Source organism: Oncorhynchus keta, chromosome 23, assembly GCF_023373465.1.
Source record: "Oncorhynchus keta strain PuntledgeMale-10-30-2019 chromosome 23, Oket_V2, whole genome shotgun sequence".
Classification (NCBI taxonomy): Eukaryota; Metazoa; Chordata; class Actinopteri; order Salmoniformes; family Salmonidae; genus Oncorhynchus; species Oncorhynchus keta.
The window spans coordinates 42,539,596-42,555,978 of record NC_068443.1 but is presented as its reverse complement, the minus strand read 5'-3'; the positions used below and the strand labels follow the sequence as shown (position 1 = coordinate 42,555,978).

At 43.3% G+C, this 16,383-nt stretch overlaps 2 protein-coding genes across 3 annotated transcripts in view; one reads left to right on the top strand and one right to left on the bottom strand.

Annotated features, from left to right (window-relative positions):
- Nucleotides 1-12,222, top strand: part of LOC118402377 (transcription initiation factor IIB-like) — a 44,776-nt gene extending 32,554 nt beyond the window's left edge. For both annotated transcript variants that reach the window (XM_052477276.1, XM_035800533.2), the window contains exons 2-7: nucleotides 1,247-1,347; nucleotides 9,721-9,854; nucleotides 10,128-10,274; nucleotides 10,452-10,581; nucleotides 10,914-11,195; nucleotides 11,501-12,222. In XM_052477276.1, coding sequence (XP_052333236.1) covers nucleotides 1,299-1,347; nucleotides 9,721-9,854; nucleotides 10,128-10,274; nucleotides 10,452-10,581; nucleotides 10,914-11,195; nucleotides 11,501-11,634 — 876 coding nt within the window. In that variant the 5' untranslated portion in view covers nucleotides 1,247-1,298 and the 3' untranslated portion in view covers nucleotides 11,635-12,222. The remainder of the gene's footprint in view (nucleotides 1-1,246; nucleotides 1,348-9,720; nucleotides 9,855-10,127; nucleotides 10,275-10,451; nucleotides 10,582-10,913; nucleotides 11,196-11,500) is intronic.
- A 1,861-nt stretch (nucleotides 12,223-14,083) lies between these two features.
- Nucleotides 14,084-16,383, bottom strand: part of LOC118402376 (serine/threonine-protein kinase N2-like) — a 46,547-nt gene continuing 44,247 nt past the window's right edge. Inside the window, exon 22 of the mRNA XM_035800532.2 lies at nucleotides 14,084-16,321. Within this exon, the coding sequence (XP_035656425.2) occupies nucleotides 16,118-16,321 (204 nt within the window). The 3' untranslated portion in view covers nucleotides 14,084-16,117. The remainder of the gene's footprint in view (nucleotides 16,322-16,383) is intronic.

Genomic DNA, 16,383 nt, shown 5'->3' with positions numbered 1-16,383 from the left:
TTTCTAAAGTGTTTTCCATCATAGCCGCCGGAATGTCCATTAGTGACATTTTAGCTAACCTTCGCTAGCCCACCAAAAACACTAACGTTATCAAATCACAATTTTACACATTGTCTCGATCGTATATCATGTCAACTTGATCATATTGTTTGTAAACATCCGTTATAACGTTAGGTAGCGCAACATGGTATCTTAACTTCCAAATCATGATGCAAACGCGAGTGTCAATAAGTAATGCTTTTAGGGATGGGTGATGTTGTCTGGCCAGCTCAGCTGGCTAAATCCAATTCGCTAGCTACATGAATGTATTTACAGTAGCCGAGTGTCAACGGACACCTAGACAGTGATTTAATCATGATAAAGTCATTCAGCCATTGAATAGAAAATTGTCACATGGACACGGCAAGTTGATTGGGTTGGTTAACCAGCAATTTATTTCACTGGCTGTCTCAAAATATCTTGTTTTCACTTTTCAGTAGCCAAAGGTTGCCACCAAGTCCGTTAGCTAAATGTTATGTTTTGGTTATTGTATAACCGAATTGGTGTCGAGGATGATTTTCTGAAACGCTGGAAGCCCATTTTTTGGGTCCCCATTGTCCCAACGTTTTTTGGCCACATCACCACAGAATCATAATTTAGGTTGGAAACTCATCTACATTATGTTGACACAATCGCTGCAGTGGCTTTCTGTATTAGTCTCTTGTAGTATGCCTATATTCCCCAGTTCATTTATCTTGCTATGCATATACATATTCGAAAAATAAACAAGTAACATAATGACTGGTGTTGATGCTTGTGAACAGTTACTGTTGTAAACCAGGCAGCCAGAATTGCTTTTGCTACATTGTATGTCATTTTCAGAAGTGTTTAAAAAAAAAATATATTATTACAGGTAAATATGATCCTTATATTTCTCAGATTAAAGGAAAGACAGTCTGGCATGCTTAACAATTTGTGTACAATTTTAAACGGCCTATAAGATTTCCATATCATTATCATAATTTGCCAACTCACTAAACAACATACTTCCTCACCTTGAGCAGTGTCAATCAGCTTTATCAACTGTGCAGTGTTCACTGAAGTGTATAGAGTTAAGTAAACTAATACTATGTCCTTGGCAGTAAACCAGCATTATGGAGATAAGTACAATCACACCCACCCAGTGCTGGGTTATCTCTCACTAGGCAGGGTCAAAGGTAAGAGGTCCCATGTTGGCTGACCTCTGAGATCTATTCTTTACTTGCAGTGGAGACGGCCTGGCCCTTCCTAAGGTGCAGTGCCCCAACCGCCCAGACGCCATGCTGGTGGAAGACTACAGAGCAGGCCCCGAGTGTGGCCTTGTAGTGGGTGAGTGATAGGCTGCACACACATAGCATATGTTTTACTATCCTTGCGGGGACCTAAAATGTATTTCCATTCAAAATCCTGCGTTCCCTAACTTTAAGCCCTAAACCTAACCCTTATTGTAAACCTAAACCTAACCCGTAAGCTTAAAATAGCCTTTGTCGCCATTGGGATGTGGGAAATGACCCCATGAGAGAGAATTATCCTATCCTTGTTTTACTATCCTTGTGGGGACTGTTGGGGATTTCCGGTACCCATGAGGATAGTAATCCACGTATGCATGCACACACACCCGTCAACAGACTGTCACAAAGCCTTATCTGTATGGAGGAGGTCTTTGCAGTAGGTAAATAGCGCAACATAACATGCACAGAGGCCTTATGTGCTTTATTTTCTCTAATTTGCTTTGTTATAACCGACAAGGACTTTTAAACATCGGATCAGCAGTTACTTACCCCAATTCCGGCTTCAACTGTGACTCATCCGCCCTGGGCTCTTTCTGTAATTCTGACCCAATGTTCAAGGGGAACCCAAGAGAAATTGCCAGTGTTAGATGCATGTTAGGGGAAATCCTGGCGAAATTAAGGTGAAAGGAAAACCGGCTACCTCTTCCCTTCATTCCATTGGCCAATTGATAATAAGATGGATGACCTCCGATCACGGCTTTGCTACCAACGGGACTCTCGAACCTGCAATATTCTCAGCTTTTTTCCCTCGAACCTGCAACATTTTCTGCTTTTTTAAAACATTGCTTTTGGACAAGAACCCCATGGCTATCCAACTCCATGGATTCTCCATTAACCGAGCGGACAGGACAGTGAAGTCAGGGAAATTGAGAGGGGAGCGATGAGCCTCTTAATCAACAACAAATGGTGTTCTGACTCGAGCTCAGTGGTAGTCTCGACCCATTGTTCACAAGTCTTGGAATACCTGATTGTCAAATGCCGACCTTCTACCCCCCGAGGGAGTTTTCAGCTGTTATCGTGACTGTTGTATAAATTCCACCTCAGGACATGAAATCTAACAGGCTGGCACTTAACCAACTGTACGAGGCTGTAAACAAGCAAGAAAACTTACGTCTGGCTTACAAGCTGGCTGCCTTGTTAATTCCGCGTCATTAAGACATGTGATGCCCAACTTCCATCAACATGTCTCCTTTGCCACTCGGGGCGATAGTCCTAGAGCACTGTTACTCTACCCACAAGCAAGCATACAAGGCCCTCCCTCGTTCGCGATTCGGGCAAGTCAGATCATGACTCCTGCTTCGTTTTTGCAAGCAGAAGCTCAAACAATACCAGTGACTTGTTCCATTGAGAAATGGTCATCAGAATCAGAGATTATGCTACAGCTTTGCAAGCGCTGATTGGAATATGTTCCGATACTCCGCCTATAACATCGATAATAATAATAATAATATATGCCATTTAGCTGACGCTTTTATCCAAAGCGACTTACAGTCATGTGTGCATACATTCTACGTATGGGTGGTCCCGGGAATCGAACCCACTACCCTGGCGTTACAAGCGCCATGCTCTACCAACCACCTCTGTCACTGGCTTCATAAGGAAATGCATTGGCGACATCCCAACAGTGAAGGGTCGCTGATTCCCCAATCAAAAGTCCCTGGAGTAACACAGAGGTTGGCGTTAAACTAAAGGACAGGGCTACTGCACATAGAGCCATCGCAGACAACCCTGATGCTACGGCTGAGGACAGGAACAAGTGCAAGAAGTCCCCTACGACCTCCGTAGAGTCGTCAAACGATCAAAAGGACAATATAGGAATAAAGTGGAATCAGATTACACAGGCTCCGTCGCATGTGGCAGGGGCTACAGACCGTTACGGATTACAAAGGAAGACCCAGACGTGGTCTGCCCAACGATGCCCCTCTACTAGACAAACTCAACGCATTTTATGCATGCTTCGACAATAACAACACCATACCGTGCGTGAGAGTCCTCACCGAACCAGAGGACTGGGTGATCTCACCCTCTGAGGCCGACGTAAGGTCTTTAATCAAGTCAACACTCGCAAGGCTGCGGGGCCGGATGGTAATTCCAGGGTGCTTTCTCAGAGCATATGCAGATCAGCTGGCAGACATATTCACAGTAATTTTCAACCTCTCCTTGTCCCAGTCTGTAATCCCCACATGTTTTAAGATGGCCACCATCATTCCTGTTCCCAAGAACTCTAAGGCTTCATGCCACAATGACTACCGCTCTGTAGCACTCACATCTGTAATCATGAATGGCACACAATAACTCCATCATCCCAGACACCCTAGACCCTCTCCAATTTGCATACCGCCCGAACATATCCATAGACGACGCAATCTCAATTGCACTCCACACTGCCCTCACCCACCTAAATAAGAGGAATACCTACTTGAGAAGGCTGTTCATTGACTACAGCTCAGCGTTCAACGCTATTGTCCCCTCCAAGCTCGTCACCAAGCTTAGGACCCTGGGGCTGAACACCTCCCTCTGCAACTGGATCCTGGACTTCCTGACGGGCCGACTCCAGATAGTGAGGGTGGGCAACATCACGGCCGCCACACTGACCCCACGGTGACCCTCAACACCCCCTGTTCACCCACGACTGCGACTCCGACATCAAGTCTGCTGATGACACGACGGTGGTAGGCCTGATCACTGGTGGCGGGAGGTGGTCAGTGATCTGGCAGTGTGGTGCCGGGACAACAAACTCTCCTTCAACGTCATACTGATAACAAGTTCAAACAGGTGCCATTAATACAAGTAACGAGTGGAGGACAGAGGAGCCTCTTAAAGAAGAAGTTACAGGTCTGTGAGAGCCAGAAATCTTGCTTGTTTGTAGGTGACCAAATACTTATTTTCCACCATAATTTGCAAATAAATTCATTAAAAATCCTACAATGTGATTTTATGGATTTTTTTTCTTCTCATTTTGTCTGTCATAGTTGAAGTGTACCTATAATGAAAATTACAGGCCTCTCTCATCTTTTTAAGTGGGAGAACTTGCACAATTGGTGGCTGACTAAATACTTTTTTGCTCCACTGTATCTACCTCTATCACTCCAGTATTCCTACACGTTGTTTGTTCTATATGGTATTGGAACTGACCTTGTATATAGCGCTTACTTTCTCATTGTCTTATTTATTTTCTTTATTTCTTGTGTGTTTTTGTTCTTCCTCGTGTACTACATTGATATTGATCGCTGGATTGTTGGGTTTAGAAAGGCATTTCACTGTACTTGTGCCCGTGACATTAAAACTCGAAACTTCTGGGCCTACACTTCTACAGACACAGTCCTAACCTCTAGTTCAGGGGGAGTGATGTGTTTGTGCTGTTGTTTGTGATGTGACTCGAGCAGCAAGGCCCTTACAGATGTTCTCCAGCAATTTTTGAATTGTTCATGTTGAAAAGATATATCCCAAGTATAAATACAGTAAAGTACACACATGAAAGGGTAAAAAAAAAGAAAGAAATTGGGGAGCAGAGGGGGACTAAAGACGTCATGTATGACCTGTCACATAGCTAGAGTGCATAAGTCGCTCTGGATAAGAGCGTCTGCTAAATGACTTAAATGTAAATGATACCAGGAAATTATAGAAACATAACATCACGTCAAAGATGCAATAGAATCAAATCTGTCCACGCCTCCCTTAGACGGCCTTGGAAAAGCCACCCTGGTTAGAGCAACAGATTGCATTACAGGGCTCTATCTGAACGTAACAGGACTCCCATTTTGAGTCCCATTCGGAAAGTATTCAGACCCCGTTATAGCCTGTTTTCTCAAATTGATTAAATTTCCCTCCCCCCTCTCATCAATCTACACACAATACCCCATAATGACAAAGCAAAGACATGTTTTTAGATTTTTTGCAAATGTATAAAAAATATGACATTTACATAAGTATTCAGACCCTTTACTCAGTACTTTGTTGAAGCACCTTTGGCCGCGATTACAGCCTACAGAGTCTTCTTGGGTATGATGCTACAAGCTTGGCATACCTGTATTTGGGGAGTTTCTCCCATTCTTCTCTGACACTCTGTCAGGTTTGATGGGGAGCATCACTGCACAGCTATTTTCAGTTCTCTGCAGAGATGTTCGACCAGGATCAAGTTCCTGGCTTTGGCTGGGCGACTCAAGGACATTCAGACTTGTCCCTGAAACCACTCCTGCGTTGTCTTGGCTGTGTGCTTAGGGTCGTTAACCTTTATTTAACTTGGCAAGTCAGTTAAGAACAAATTCTTTTTTGACAATGACTGCCAAACCCTCCCCTAATCCGGATGATGCTGGGCCAATTGTGCGCCACCCTATGGGATTCCCGATCATGGCCGGTTGTGAAACAGCCCAGGATCAAACAAGGGTCTGTACTGACGCCTCTAGCACTGAGATGCAGTGGCTTAGACCGCTGCACCACTCGGGAGCTTGGGTTTTCATCAAGGATCTCTCAGTACTTTGGTCCTTTCATCTTTCCCTCGATCCTGACTAGACTCCCAGTACCTGCCGCTGAAAAACATCCCGGGAGCATGATGCTGCCTCCACCATGCTTCACCGTAGGGATGGTGCCAGGTTTCCTCCAGAAGTGACGCTTGGCATTCAGGCCAACGAGTTCAATCTTGGTTTCATCAGACCAGAGAATCTTGTTTCTTATGGTCTGAGAATCCTTTAGGTGCCTTTTGAAAAATTCTTGTGCCTTTTACTGAGGAGTGTCTTCCGTCTGGCCACTCTACCATAAAGGCCTGATTGGTGGAGTGCTGCAGAGGTGGTTGTCCTTCTGGAAGATTCTCCCAGCTCCACAGAGGAAGTCTAGAGCTCTGTAAGAGTGACCATCGGGTTCTTGGTCACCTCCCTGACCGAGGCCCTTCTCCACTGATTGCTTGGTTTGGCCGGGCTGCTCTAAGAAGAGTGTTGGTGGTTCCAAACTTCTTCCATTTAAGAATTATGGATATCACTGTGTTCTTTGGGACCTTAAATTCTGCAGAAATGTTTTGGTACCCTTCCCCAGATCTGTGACTCAACACAATCCTGTCTCGGAGCTCTACGGACAATTCCTTTGACCTCATGGCTTGGTTTTTGCTCTGACATGCACTGTCAACTGTGCGGTGTGTGCCTTTCCAAGTCATGTCCACAGGTGGACTCCAAGTTGTAGAAACATCTCAAGGATGATCCATGGAAACAGGATGGACCTGAGTCTCATAGCAAAGGGTCGGAATACTTATGTACAGTTGAAGTCGGAAGTTACATACACCTTAGCCAAATACATTTAAACTCAGTTATTCACAATTCCTGACATTTAATCCTATTAAAACCCCACTGTCTTAGGTCAGTTAGGATCACCACTTTATTTTAAGAATGTGAAATGTCAGAATAATAGTTGAGAGTGATGATTTATTTCAGCTTTTATTTTTTTCATCACATTCTCAGTGGGTGAGAAGTTTACATACACTCAATTAGTATTTGGTAGCATTGCCTTTAAATTGTTTAACTTGGATGAAACGTTTCGGGTAGCCTTCCTCAAGCTTCCCACAATAAGTTGGGTGAATTTTGGCCCATTCCTCCTGACAGAACTGGTGTAACTGAGTCAGGTTTGTAGGCCTCCTTGCTCGCACATGCCTTTTCAGTTCTGCCCACAAATTTTCTATAGGATTGAGGTCAGGGCTTTGTGATGGCCACTCCAATACCTTGACTTTGTTGTCCTTAAGCCATTTTACCATAACTTTGGAAGTATGCTTGGGGTCATTGTCCATTTGGAAGACCCATTTGCGACCAAGCTTGAACTTCCTGTCTGATGTCTTGAGATGTTGCTTCAAAATATCCACATAATTTTCCATCCTCATGATGCCTTCTATTATGTGAAGTGCACCAGTCCCTCCTGCAGCAAAGCATCCCTACAACATGATGCTGCCACCCCCGTGCTTCACAGTTGGGATGGTGTTCATCGGCTTGCAAGCCTCCCCCTTTTTCCTCCAAACATAATGATGGTCATCATGGCCAAACAGTTCTATTTTTGTTTCATCAGACCAGAGGACATTTCTCCAAAAAGTACGATGTGGGGTTGCAAACCGAAGTCTGGCTTTTTTTATGGCGGTTTTTGAGCAGTGGCTTCTTCCTTGCAGAGCGGCCTTTCAGGTTATGTCGATATAGGACTTGTTTTACTGTGGATATAGATACTTTTGTACCTGTTTCCTCCAGCATCTTCACAAGGTCCTTTGCTGTTGTTCTGAGATTGATTTACACTTTTCGCACCAAAGTACGTTCATCTCTAGGAGACAGAACGCGTCTCCTTCCTGAGCGGTATGACGGCTGCGTGGTCCCATGGTGTTTATACTTGCGTACTGGTGTTTATACTTGCGTAGTATTGTTTGTACAGATGAACGTGGTACCTTGAGGCATTTGGAAATTGCTCCCAGGGATGAACCAGACTTGTGGAGGTCTACAATTTTTTTCTGAGGTCTTGGCTGATTTCTTTTGATCTTCCCATTATGTCAAGAAAAGAGGCACTGAGTTTGAAGGTAGGCCTTGAAATACATCCACAGGTTCACCTCCAACTGGCTCAAATTATGCCAATTAGCCTATCAGAAACTTCTAAAGCCATGACATAAGAATTGTGATACAGTGAAATAATCTGTCTGTAAACAATTTCTGGAAAAATGACTTGTGTCATGCGCAAAGTAGATGTCCTAACCGACTTGCCAAAACTATAGTTTGTTAAAAAGAAATGTGTGGAGTGGCTGAAATACAAGTTTTAATGACTCCAACCTAAGTGTATGTAAACTTCCGACTTCAACTGTATGTATATTATGGTGTGTGTATAGATATTATGGACAGTATATGAATGTAAAAGTTGTGTACAGCAGTAATTATATAGGATGATCATTGACGAGAATACAGTATGTACATTTGAAGTGGGTCAAACAGTATGTAAACATGATTAAAGTGACAGTAAAACAGCGTTAAATTAAAGTAAAACAGAGTTATAACTCTGCCTGAAAATCTCCCATCATTTACCTGTTATGGTGACAATGGTGACAACGCCCTTATTTGCTGTATACTTTGGTATTAGGACGACGTAGTGTCTAAAGGAAATAGCAATGGCGAACATGATCAAATGCCTTTGGAGGTGTCGGCAGTTTCCTTTTGAAGTGACATTTGTTGTATCCTTTCTGACCGTTTCTGAAAGACAAAAACAATTGGAAATAGTTGCGGACCTGTAAACAGATCGCTTGAATTCAGTGATGTTTTATCCCGAACAGATGGTGCATTTGGGAAAGTATTCAGACCCCTTCCCGTTTGCCACATTTTGTTACGTTTCAGACATATTCTAAAATTGATCAAATAAAAACATATCCTAATCTACACTCTGAATTATAAGTGAAATTATCTGTCTGTAAACAATTGTTGGACAAATGACTTTTGTCATGCACTAACCGTCTTGCCAAAACTATAGTTTGTTTACAAGAAATTTGTGGAGTGGTTGAAAAATGAGTTTTAATGACTCCAACCTAAGTGTATGTAAACTTCCGATTTCAACTGTAGTTACTATTCTTATTTACATTTTTTACGTGTTGGTCCTGGTCCCAGTGTCACTGAATACCGCTTCCCTTCCTAATATTCAATATCCTCTTCTCTTTTTGTCACAAAAGGAAGGACTTAAATAAATAAAATAATGCTTCCACCAAGTTATTGTATTTAACAAGGCAAGTCAGTTAAGAACAAACGGCCTACCAGAAGGAAAAAGTTGTCCTGCGGAGGGACAGGGATCAAATAAATACAAATATAGTACAAAACGCACATCACGACAAGAGAGACACCACAACACTACACAAAGAGAGACCTAAAGACAACAACATAGCATGGCAGCAGCACATGACAGCACAACATGGTAGCAGCACAACATGGTAGCAGCACAACATGGTAGCAGCACAACACATGGTACAAACAGTATTTTGCACAGACAACAGCACAAAGGGCAGGAAAGTAGAGACAACGATACATCACGCTATTATGCTATGATGGTGAAATCAATACAGTGGGCGCTTGGTGTTTATCGCTTTTACCTCCTTCGTGTATTCATGTAAGTGCTCAAGGAGATAAAGTAAGGTAAATGTGGAAAGGAAGTGGTTTAAACGTATTTGAGCTTAGCCCCATGTAGATTTTTATTTAACTAGGCAAGTCGGTTAAGAACAAATTCTTATTTACAATGACGGCATAACCCCGGCCAAACCCTAACAAGGACGACGCTGGGCCAATTGTGCGCCGCCCCTATGGGACTCCCAATCACGGCCGGTTGTGATACCGCTTGGAATCGAACCAGGGTCTGTAGTGACGCCTCTAGCACTTAGACCGCTGCGCCACTCGGGAGCCCAGTAATGTGTGTGGTTTCCCAGGTGACAGGATGATTGACGTCGGCTCAGAGTGGAGGACCTTCACCAATGAGAAAGCCACCAAAGACCCGTCTAGAGTGGGCGACGCCCAGAACCCACTCCTCAACGGGGGAGACTTGACCACCATGATCAGCAAGGTAAGTACACACATTGGCCATCTTACTTGGCGCCACAACTGGCACAGAGGCCCTGCCACCTAGCTATAGTCACCACTTACAGAGAAAGATGCTTAAAACAATGTTTATGTTTGTGGTCTTAGTGGCGCCAGACAAAGAAATTCAATGAAAATAAAATGTCTGCTTTTTTTTGTGTGATATGGCCTTCATCAGGTTCCATAGGTTTCCACAAGATACTTAATTAACGTAAGATTTACCAGGTAGTAAGTCTATATCACTAATTTGTCACCATAGGGAACAGGCGCGGCTAGTTTTGACGAGTTCGGCAACTCCAAGTACCAGAACCGGCGGACCATGAGCAGTTCAGACCGTGCCATGCTTAACGCCTTCAAAGAGATTACCACCATGGCCGACCGGATCAACCTACCAAGGAATATCACAGCGAGTCCCGTTCTCTCTTCTACTTTCATTTGTTTAGCTTTTGTGGAACCTAGTAGCTAACTAGCTAACTGATTCATCTATTTCCAAAACTCAAGTTCTTTAGCAGGTTTTCTCTGAACTAAACTATATGATTGTTCACGGCAAAACTGAGGGTAAAATGTTGTCTTTGACCCACAGGACCGAACAAATAAGTTATTTAAGCAAGTGTACGAACAGAAGAGCCTGAAGGGGCGGGCCAACGACGCCATCGCATCAGCCTGCCTTTACATCGCCTGCAGACAAGAGGGCGTGCCTCGGACGTTTAAAGGTGAGCTCCTCTAAAGAGGATGTTTTTAGAGCATGGAATTACATATCGAATCATCTATATCATCTATGGTTTTAAGATCATATTAGCATGTTCCAAGCAACGTCTTAGGGTGAGTGCATGTGCTGGTTGTTTCCGTTGCTACAAATTTTAAATCAAGACTTCACGGTTATGAAATTGACCTGGAATCGTGTTCATTAGGCACCAAACAGAGGAAAACTGACTGAAACAGGGATTTTTTATTTTCGTTTTCAAATGTTCTCTCTTGCATGTCTTATTAAAACGTCCCTGAAGGTTTCACTAATGACTCCCTTGTCGTCATCCATGCCCCGCAGAGATCTGCGCCGTGTCCCGCATCTCCAAGAAGGAGATCGGCCGCTGCTTCAAGCTGATCCTCAAGGCCCTGGAGACCAGCGTGGACCTCATCACCACCGGAGACTTCATGTCCCGCTTCTGCTCCAACCTGGGCCTGCCGAAGCAGGTGCAGATGGCGGCCACCTACATCGCCCGGAATGCCGTGGAGCAGGACCTGGTGCCCGGCAGAAGCCCCATCTCTGTGGCCGCCGCCGCCATCTACATGGCCTCCCAGGCGTCCGCTGAGAAGAAGACCCAGAAAGGTGAGGTTGTGGGTGGGAGGATGGTGGAGATAGTGGTGGTGGTTGTCTTTTTAAGGTCTTCTTGATGGGCTGAATCTGAACTATTTGTGTTTGTCTATAAACTTTAAAACACGGTTCAGTACATTTCAGGCACGAACAACAGCGTGCCGTTTGTGGTCCACACGTGTATTTCTGACTTGAGAGCTCACGCAAACTGTTTCTGAATGTTCAGGAACTCATATTTCTGAGAACACAATTATCACCAATGGTCTGAAGACTTAAAGCACCAGTAGTCATTTCTGCAAATCCTCTTCCTTTTTGGACAGAGATCGGAGACATCGCCGGTGTGGCAGACGTCACAATCAGACAGTCGTACCGACTCATCTACCCCCGTGCAGCTGACCTCTTCCCCCCGGACTTCAAATTCGACACCCCTGTGGACAAACTGCCCCAGCTGTGAAGACCCACTCGCCCCGATGACACTTTAAAGGTTATTTTTCTAGTTTTTAATCTATTAGCAATTTTTTCCCCCTTGTTAATTAACCCTAGCCTGGGGTGGCAGGGTAGAGCGTTGGACTAGTAACCGGAAGGTTGCGAGTTCAAACCCCCGAGCTGACAAGGTACAAATCTGTCGTTCTGCCCCTGAACCCACTGTTCCTAGGCTGTCATTGAAAATAAGAATTTGTTCTTAACTGACTTGCCTAGTTAAATAAAGGTCAAAGGTAAAATAAACGTAAGGCACTTTTTGCAGGAATACAGACAAGTACAGGACACACATTCCAATACTTAAAAAAAATGAGATTGCAAACTGTACTTACAGTATTTCATTTGAGTGTGTATATACTGTATATATGTCCGAGTTGGAAAATGTAATTGGTGCTTGCAATGTAAGGCTGGTTTCATACTATATACATTTTTTTTTGTAGGAAATGCAGGTTCTATTTTGTTAGCTTGTTTGCTTTGTATTAAGTAAATCAAATGCTTTTCTGAAAAGCGTGTTGAAAACCTCATGCATTGATTAACATTAAACTTTGTTTACAGAATGAGATTTTTTTCTGTGTGTTGACTCTTAATACTGCTTATGTACCATTTGGAGTGTTAAGAAACTTTTCTGTATTTACTAAGCTGAAGTTCCAGTACATTGATCAGTACCTCTCTGGACTTGGAGGACAGCCCAAGTTCATATAGTTTCAGCTCGTCTCGTTCCCACTGCCTGGTGTACAGTTGTGGGCATAAAGCAAGCGTTCAACACACCATTGCATCTTAAAAAAATAACTAATTTTAAGGGAGTCAAAGGTCATCTGGCTTTCATTACATCACGTATTTGCAAAGTTGAACATGACTGAAGGTTACACTGGAGCTTAATAAGGGGAAATTGCTCTCAATGCTTCTCCTGGATTAATGAAGGTAAATTAGTGCCAACTACTTTTCTGCCAGAGGTGTAGATACTTAAGACAGATCACATTTTAGTTATCCACTTACCTTGACTTCGAAGGATCATGCACTGAACAAAAATATAAATGCAACATGTAAAGTGTTGGTCCCATGAGCTGAAATAAAAATTTCCAGAAATGTTACATTATTTCTCTCAAATTTTGTGCACAAATGTTTATATCCCTGTTAGTGAGCATTTCTCATTTTGCCAAGATAATCCATCCACCTAACAGGGGTGGCATATCAAGAAGCTGATTAAACAGCATGATCATTACACAGGTGCACCTTGTGCTGGTGGAAATAAAAGGTTGCTGAGGAGTATTTCTGTCTAATAAAGCGCCTTTGTTGGGAAAAAACTAATTCTGATTGGCTGGGCCTGGCTCCCCTATGCTCTCCCAGGCCCACCCATGCCTGCACCCCTGCCCAGTCATGTGAAATCCATAGATTAGGGCCGAATGAATTTAATTCAACTGACTGATTTCCTTATGAATTGCAATTAATATCTTTGAAATTGTTGGATATTGCATTTATATTTTTGTTCAGTATAATTCCATGCTATTTCTCAAAAGCCAGACCCAGCTTGGGCTGAGTTGTAAAAGCCTCGTTTATACCTGGCGCTAATATGTATCCTTTGTCCTGATCTTGTCCACATTCTCATTGTGCCCATATTTTCACATGGTTGAAAGCCTATTAAAATGTGTCTCATATTCGTCCTCTGACAAGTTCCTGGTTCATCCCTGTATGCAAATGATTTAACAGCTATTCTTTCAAAATAATATATTTTTTAAAGGGATATTGATGCCATAGGTCGATGGTGCATCCCGTCAATGTTTTTAGAGGACGGAATAATTATTTAAATGTTTTCACCATCTACACTTGTAAGATATCAAGGCACAATGCATGCCTGACTACCTCTGGGGGTGGCAAGGAACATCACAATCTGATCAAAGTGTGTCTTTTAATCATCTACACCCCATCTGAAAATGTGGGCACAATCAGAAAGGAGGACAAGACAAAGGATGCATGTTAGAACCAGGTATAAAAGAGGCTATAGAGAATGGTAGAGGCCTCTAGTGGCCAAAAGGCTGTTTAAGCATGGGCAGCGCCATTTTAACATAGTCAACTGCATATATATATATGGGGCGGCAGCGTAGCCTAGTGGTTAGAGCGTTGGGACTAGTAACCGGAAGGTTGCGAGTTCAAACCCCCGAGCTGACAAGGTACAAATCTGTCGTTCTGCCCCTGAACAGGCAGTTAACTGTTCCCAGGCCGTCATTGAAAATAAGAATATGTTCTTAACTGACTTGCCTGGTTAAATAAAGGTAAAAAAAAATATATATATATATATATATATACTCTCTGGGACATGGTTGGACAGTGGGTTGCCATAGTATGTTGACGGCCAGTTTCTACAGGAGATTCTTAAAGCGAAGACAGCAGAGTGATGTGCCGACACCAATGGAATACGACATGCAAAGGAAGTAGCACCACTCTAACGGCGTTTAATCTGTGCATTCGTGATAAGGCGACAAACGACGACTGCAAAATGCTTCTATACACCAGGTTCAACAGTCATGTGTAACTTCAATGTGGTGTACCATTACAAAAAGGTTTGTATGTCTGTAACATGCTCAAACAGCCCCCCCCCCCAAAAAAAAACTGTACAATCTTTTTTCATAATTACGCTAAACATAGATAATTAAAAAATATCTTGATAAAATTAGTACGTTCAGCTTAATTGTGTGTACACATATATATATAAAATATACCCTGCCCTCCCTTGTAGTGATTCATTTACATATTGTCTGCACAAACTGGCTCTGAGCTTAGTTTACACTCCAGAGTAAAGTTTCCCCTAGGATTAGGTCCCCTTTACCCAATCCCAACTTTCACCAAGAGGCAACTTCACCCATCACGGTTTTCCATAGTCCCACTGTCAGGACTGGAGGGATGGGTTTTGGTAATCAGCTGTACTGTATCAGTCACTTCAGATCCACCATTTGACCATGTCCAATCATTGCAGGCTGCGAGATCTCCTTGCTCTTGTATCTCCTTCAGTTAAGAGAATGATTGCAGTATCCAGGTTGGGATCAATTCCAATTCAACTCGGTCAATTCGGGGAGTGAATGGAAAGTCAACAGAAATACTTACATTCACTCTGGGCTTCGATTGGAATGGAACTGACAAACTCTGTAAGAAATGCTAGCGGAATCGATTCTGCCCTCAAGAGTACAACATCGCTATCGGAACGCATTGTTACCCCTCGAGAATTAGATCTAGGGGGCTGTACATATCAAGGGTCTCAGAGTAGGAGTGCTGATTCTGGATCAGGTCCCATATAAAGTGATTTGGAATCCTAAAGGCAAAACTGATCCTAAAACGGCACTTTACTCCGAGACCCTTGATACATACGGCCACTGCTTTTTTTGGTGCTAGGAATCCACCAGAAGGAGCCATGTCAGGATAGGTCTCCGTAGTGTGTGTGTGTGTGTGCTCCTTCCAAATGATCACGTTTAAAACGGTGCCGTCCCCTTTGATTTGTGGTATGCTGTGTAGTCTAGAACGGTTCCACTGCAATAATGATAGTGTATTTCAACAACCATACAGCGCTACATAAAGAAAACCTTAAAAATGGTACAGTTAACGCTCATGTAAAACTGGCACGGGCACAGTACACGAGGGACAGAGTTTCTGTAATACCACGAGGACTAACACGAGGACGCACTGCTTTCGTGTCATGGTGATCCGTTTAAAAAGAAAGGGCTCTATTCTTAGACATCGCTCTAAACTTGGGTAGAAAAACAGGAAGATTTTAAGGCATCTTTACATATATATATATATATCTTTTTTTTAAACAGCCGGGGGAGAGAAAGACCAGGATAAACTAAAAAGGAGACCTTCCTTGGGTTTCAAGTGACGAGGCAGTAGTAGTCAAGATGTTTGTTGTCTTTAACCTTAAGTGACGGTTCAGTGATAAAATGCTCAAAGCGCTCATAATTCCGATATACAACATGGCACACGTGTTAACCCTTACAGAGAGATATGTCATTTAGTTATGGCAGTGGGCTTGAGAAAGGACTTGTTAAAAATACAGAGGAATACTATTCTGTACATGATTTAAAAAAAAAAAAAACGTAACAATCATGTTATTCGATATCACGGCTATATTGCCGGCCTTTCCTTTGACAGAGTTCACTTGACAACATTCTCAGTGGTCAGACAATAGACATGACATGCGCTGGAGGCCTCACTCCTCTTTTTCCCCTTGAAGTTTCTAAAGAGAAGAAAAATGTTGTTCTCTCTCTGTTAAAGAATAACCTTGGGGGTTCAGTTGTGGGAGCGGGGGGTCTTTAATTGGCAGTGCGCCGTTTGTTCCCGTCTTGCGACGTTGGTTTGGAAAAGAGGTGTTTTAAAAATGGTGAGCTACAGTCAGTCAGCGCTGTGTTGGTTGGTTCACAGTGTGTGTTTGTTCAACACATTTGGAGGAGGGAGAAGAGGGGAGAGGGGGGCTAACACCAGTCTGCGATGTAATCAAAGTCAGAGAACATGTCCTGCTCGTCCCCGCTGAGCGCCCTAGGTTCTCTGGGTGGGGTCAGGATGGGCGCTTCTGAGGTAAATTCGTCATCGAAGTTGCTGACGTCGTTGGAGTCCTGGATGATCGGGACAAATGGAGGCTTCACCTTCTTGGCCAGTAGTCCGTTCCAATCCATATTCTGGGGGGGGGGAATAGTGAATTTATGTCAACTCTCAGGATAGACTTGTACTGTATCATCTA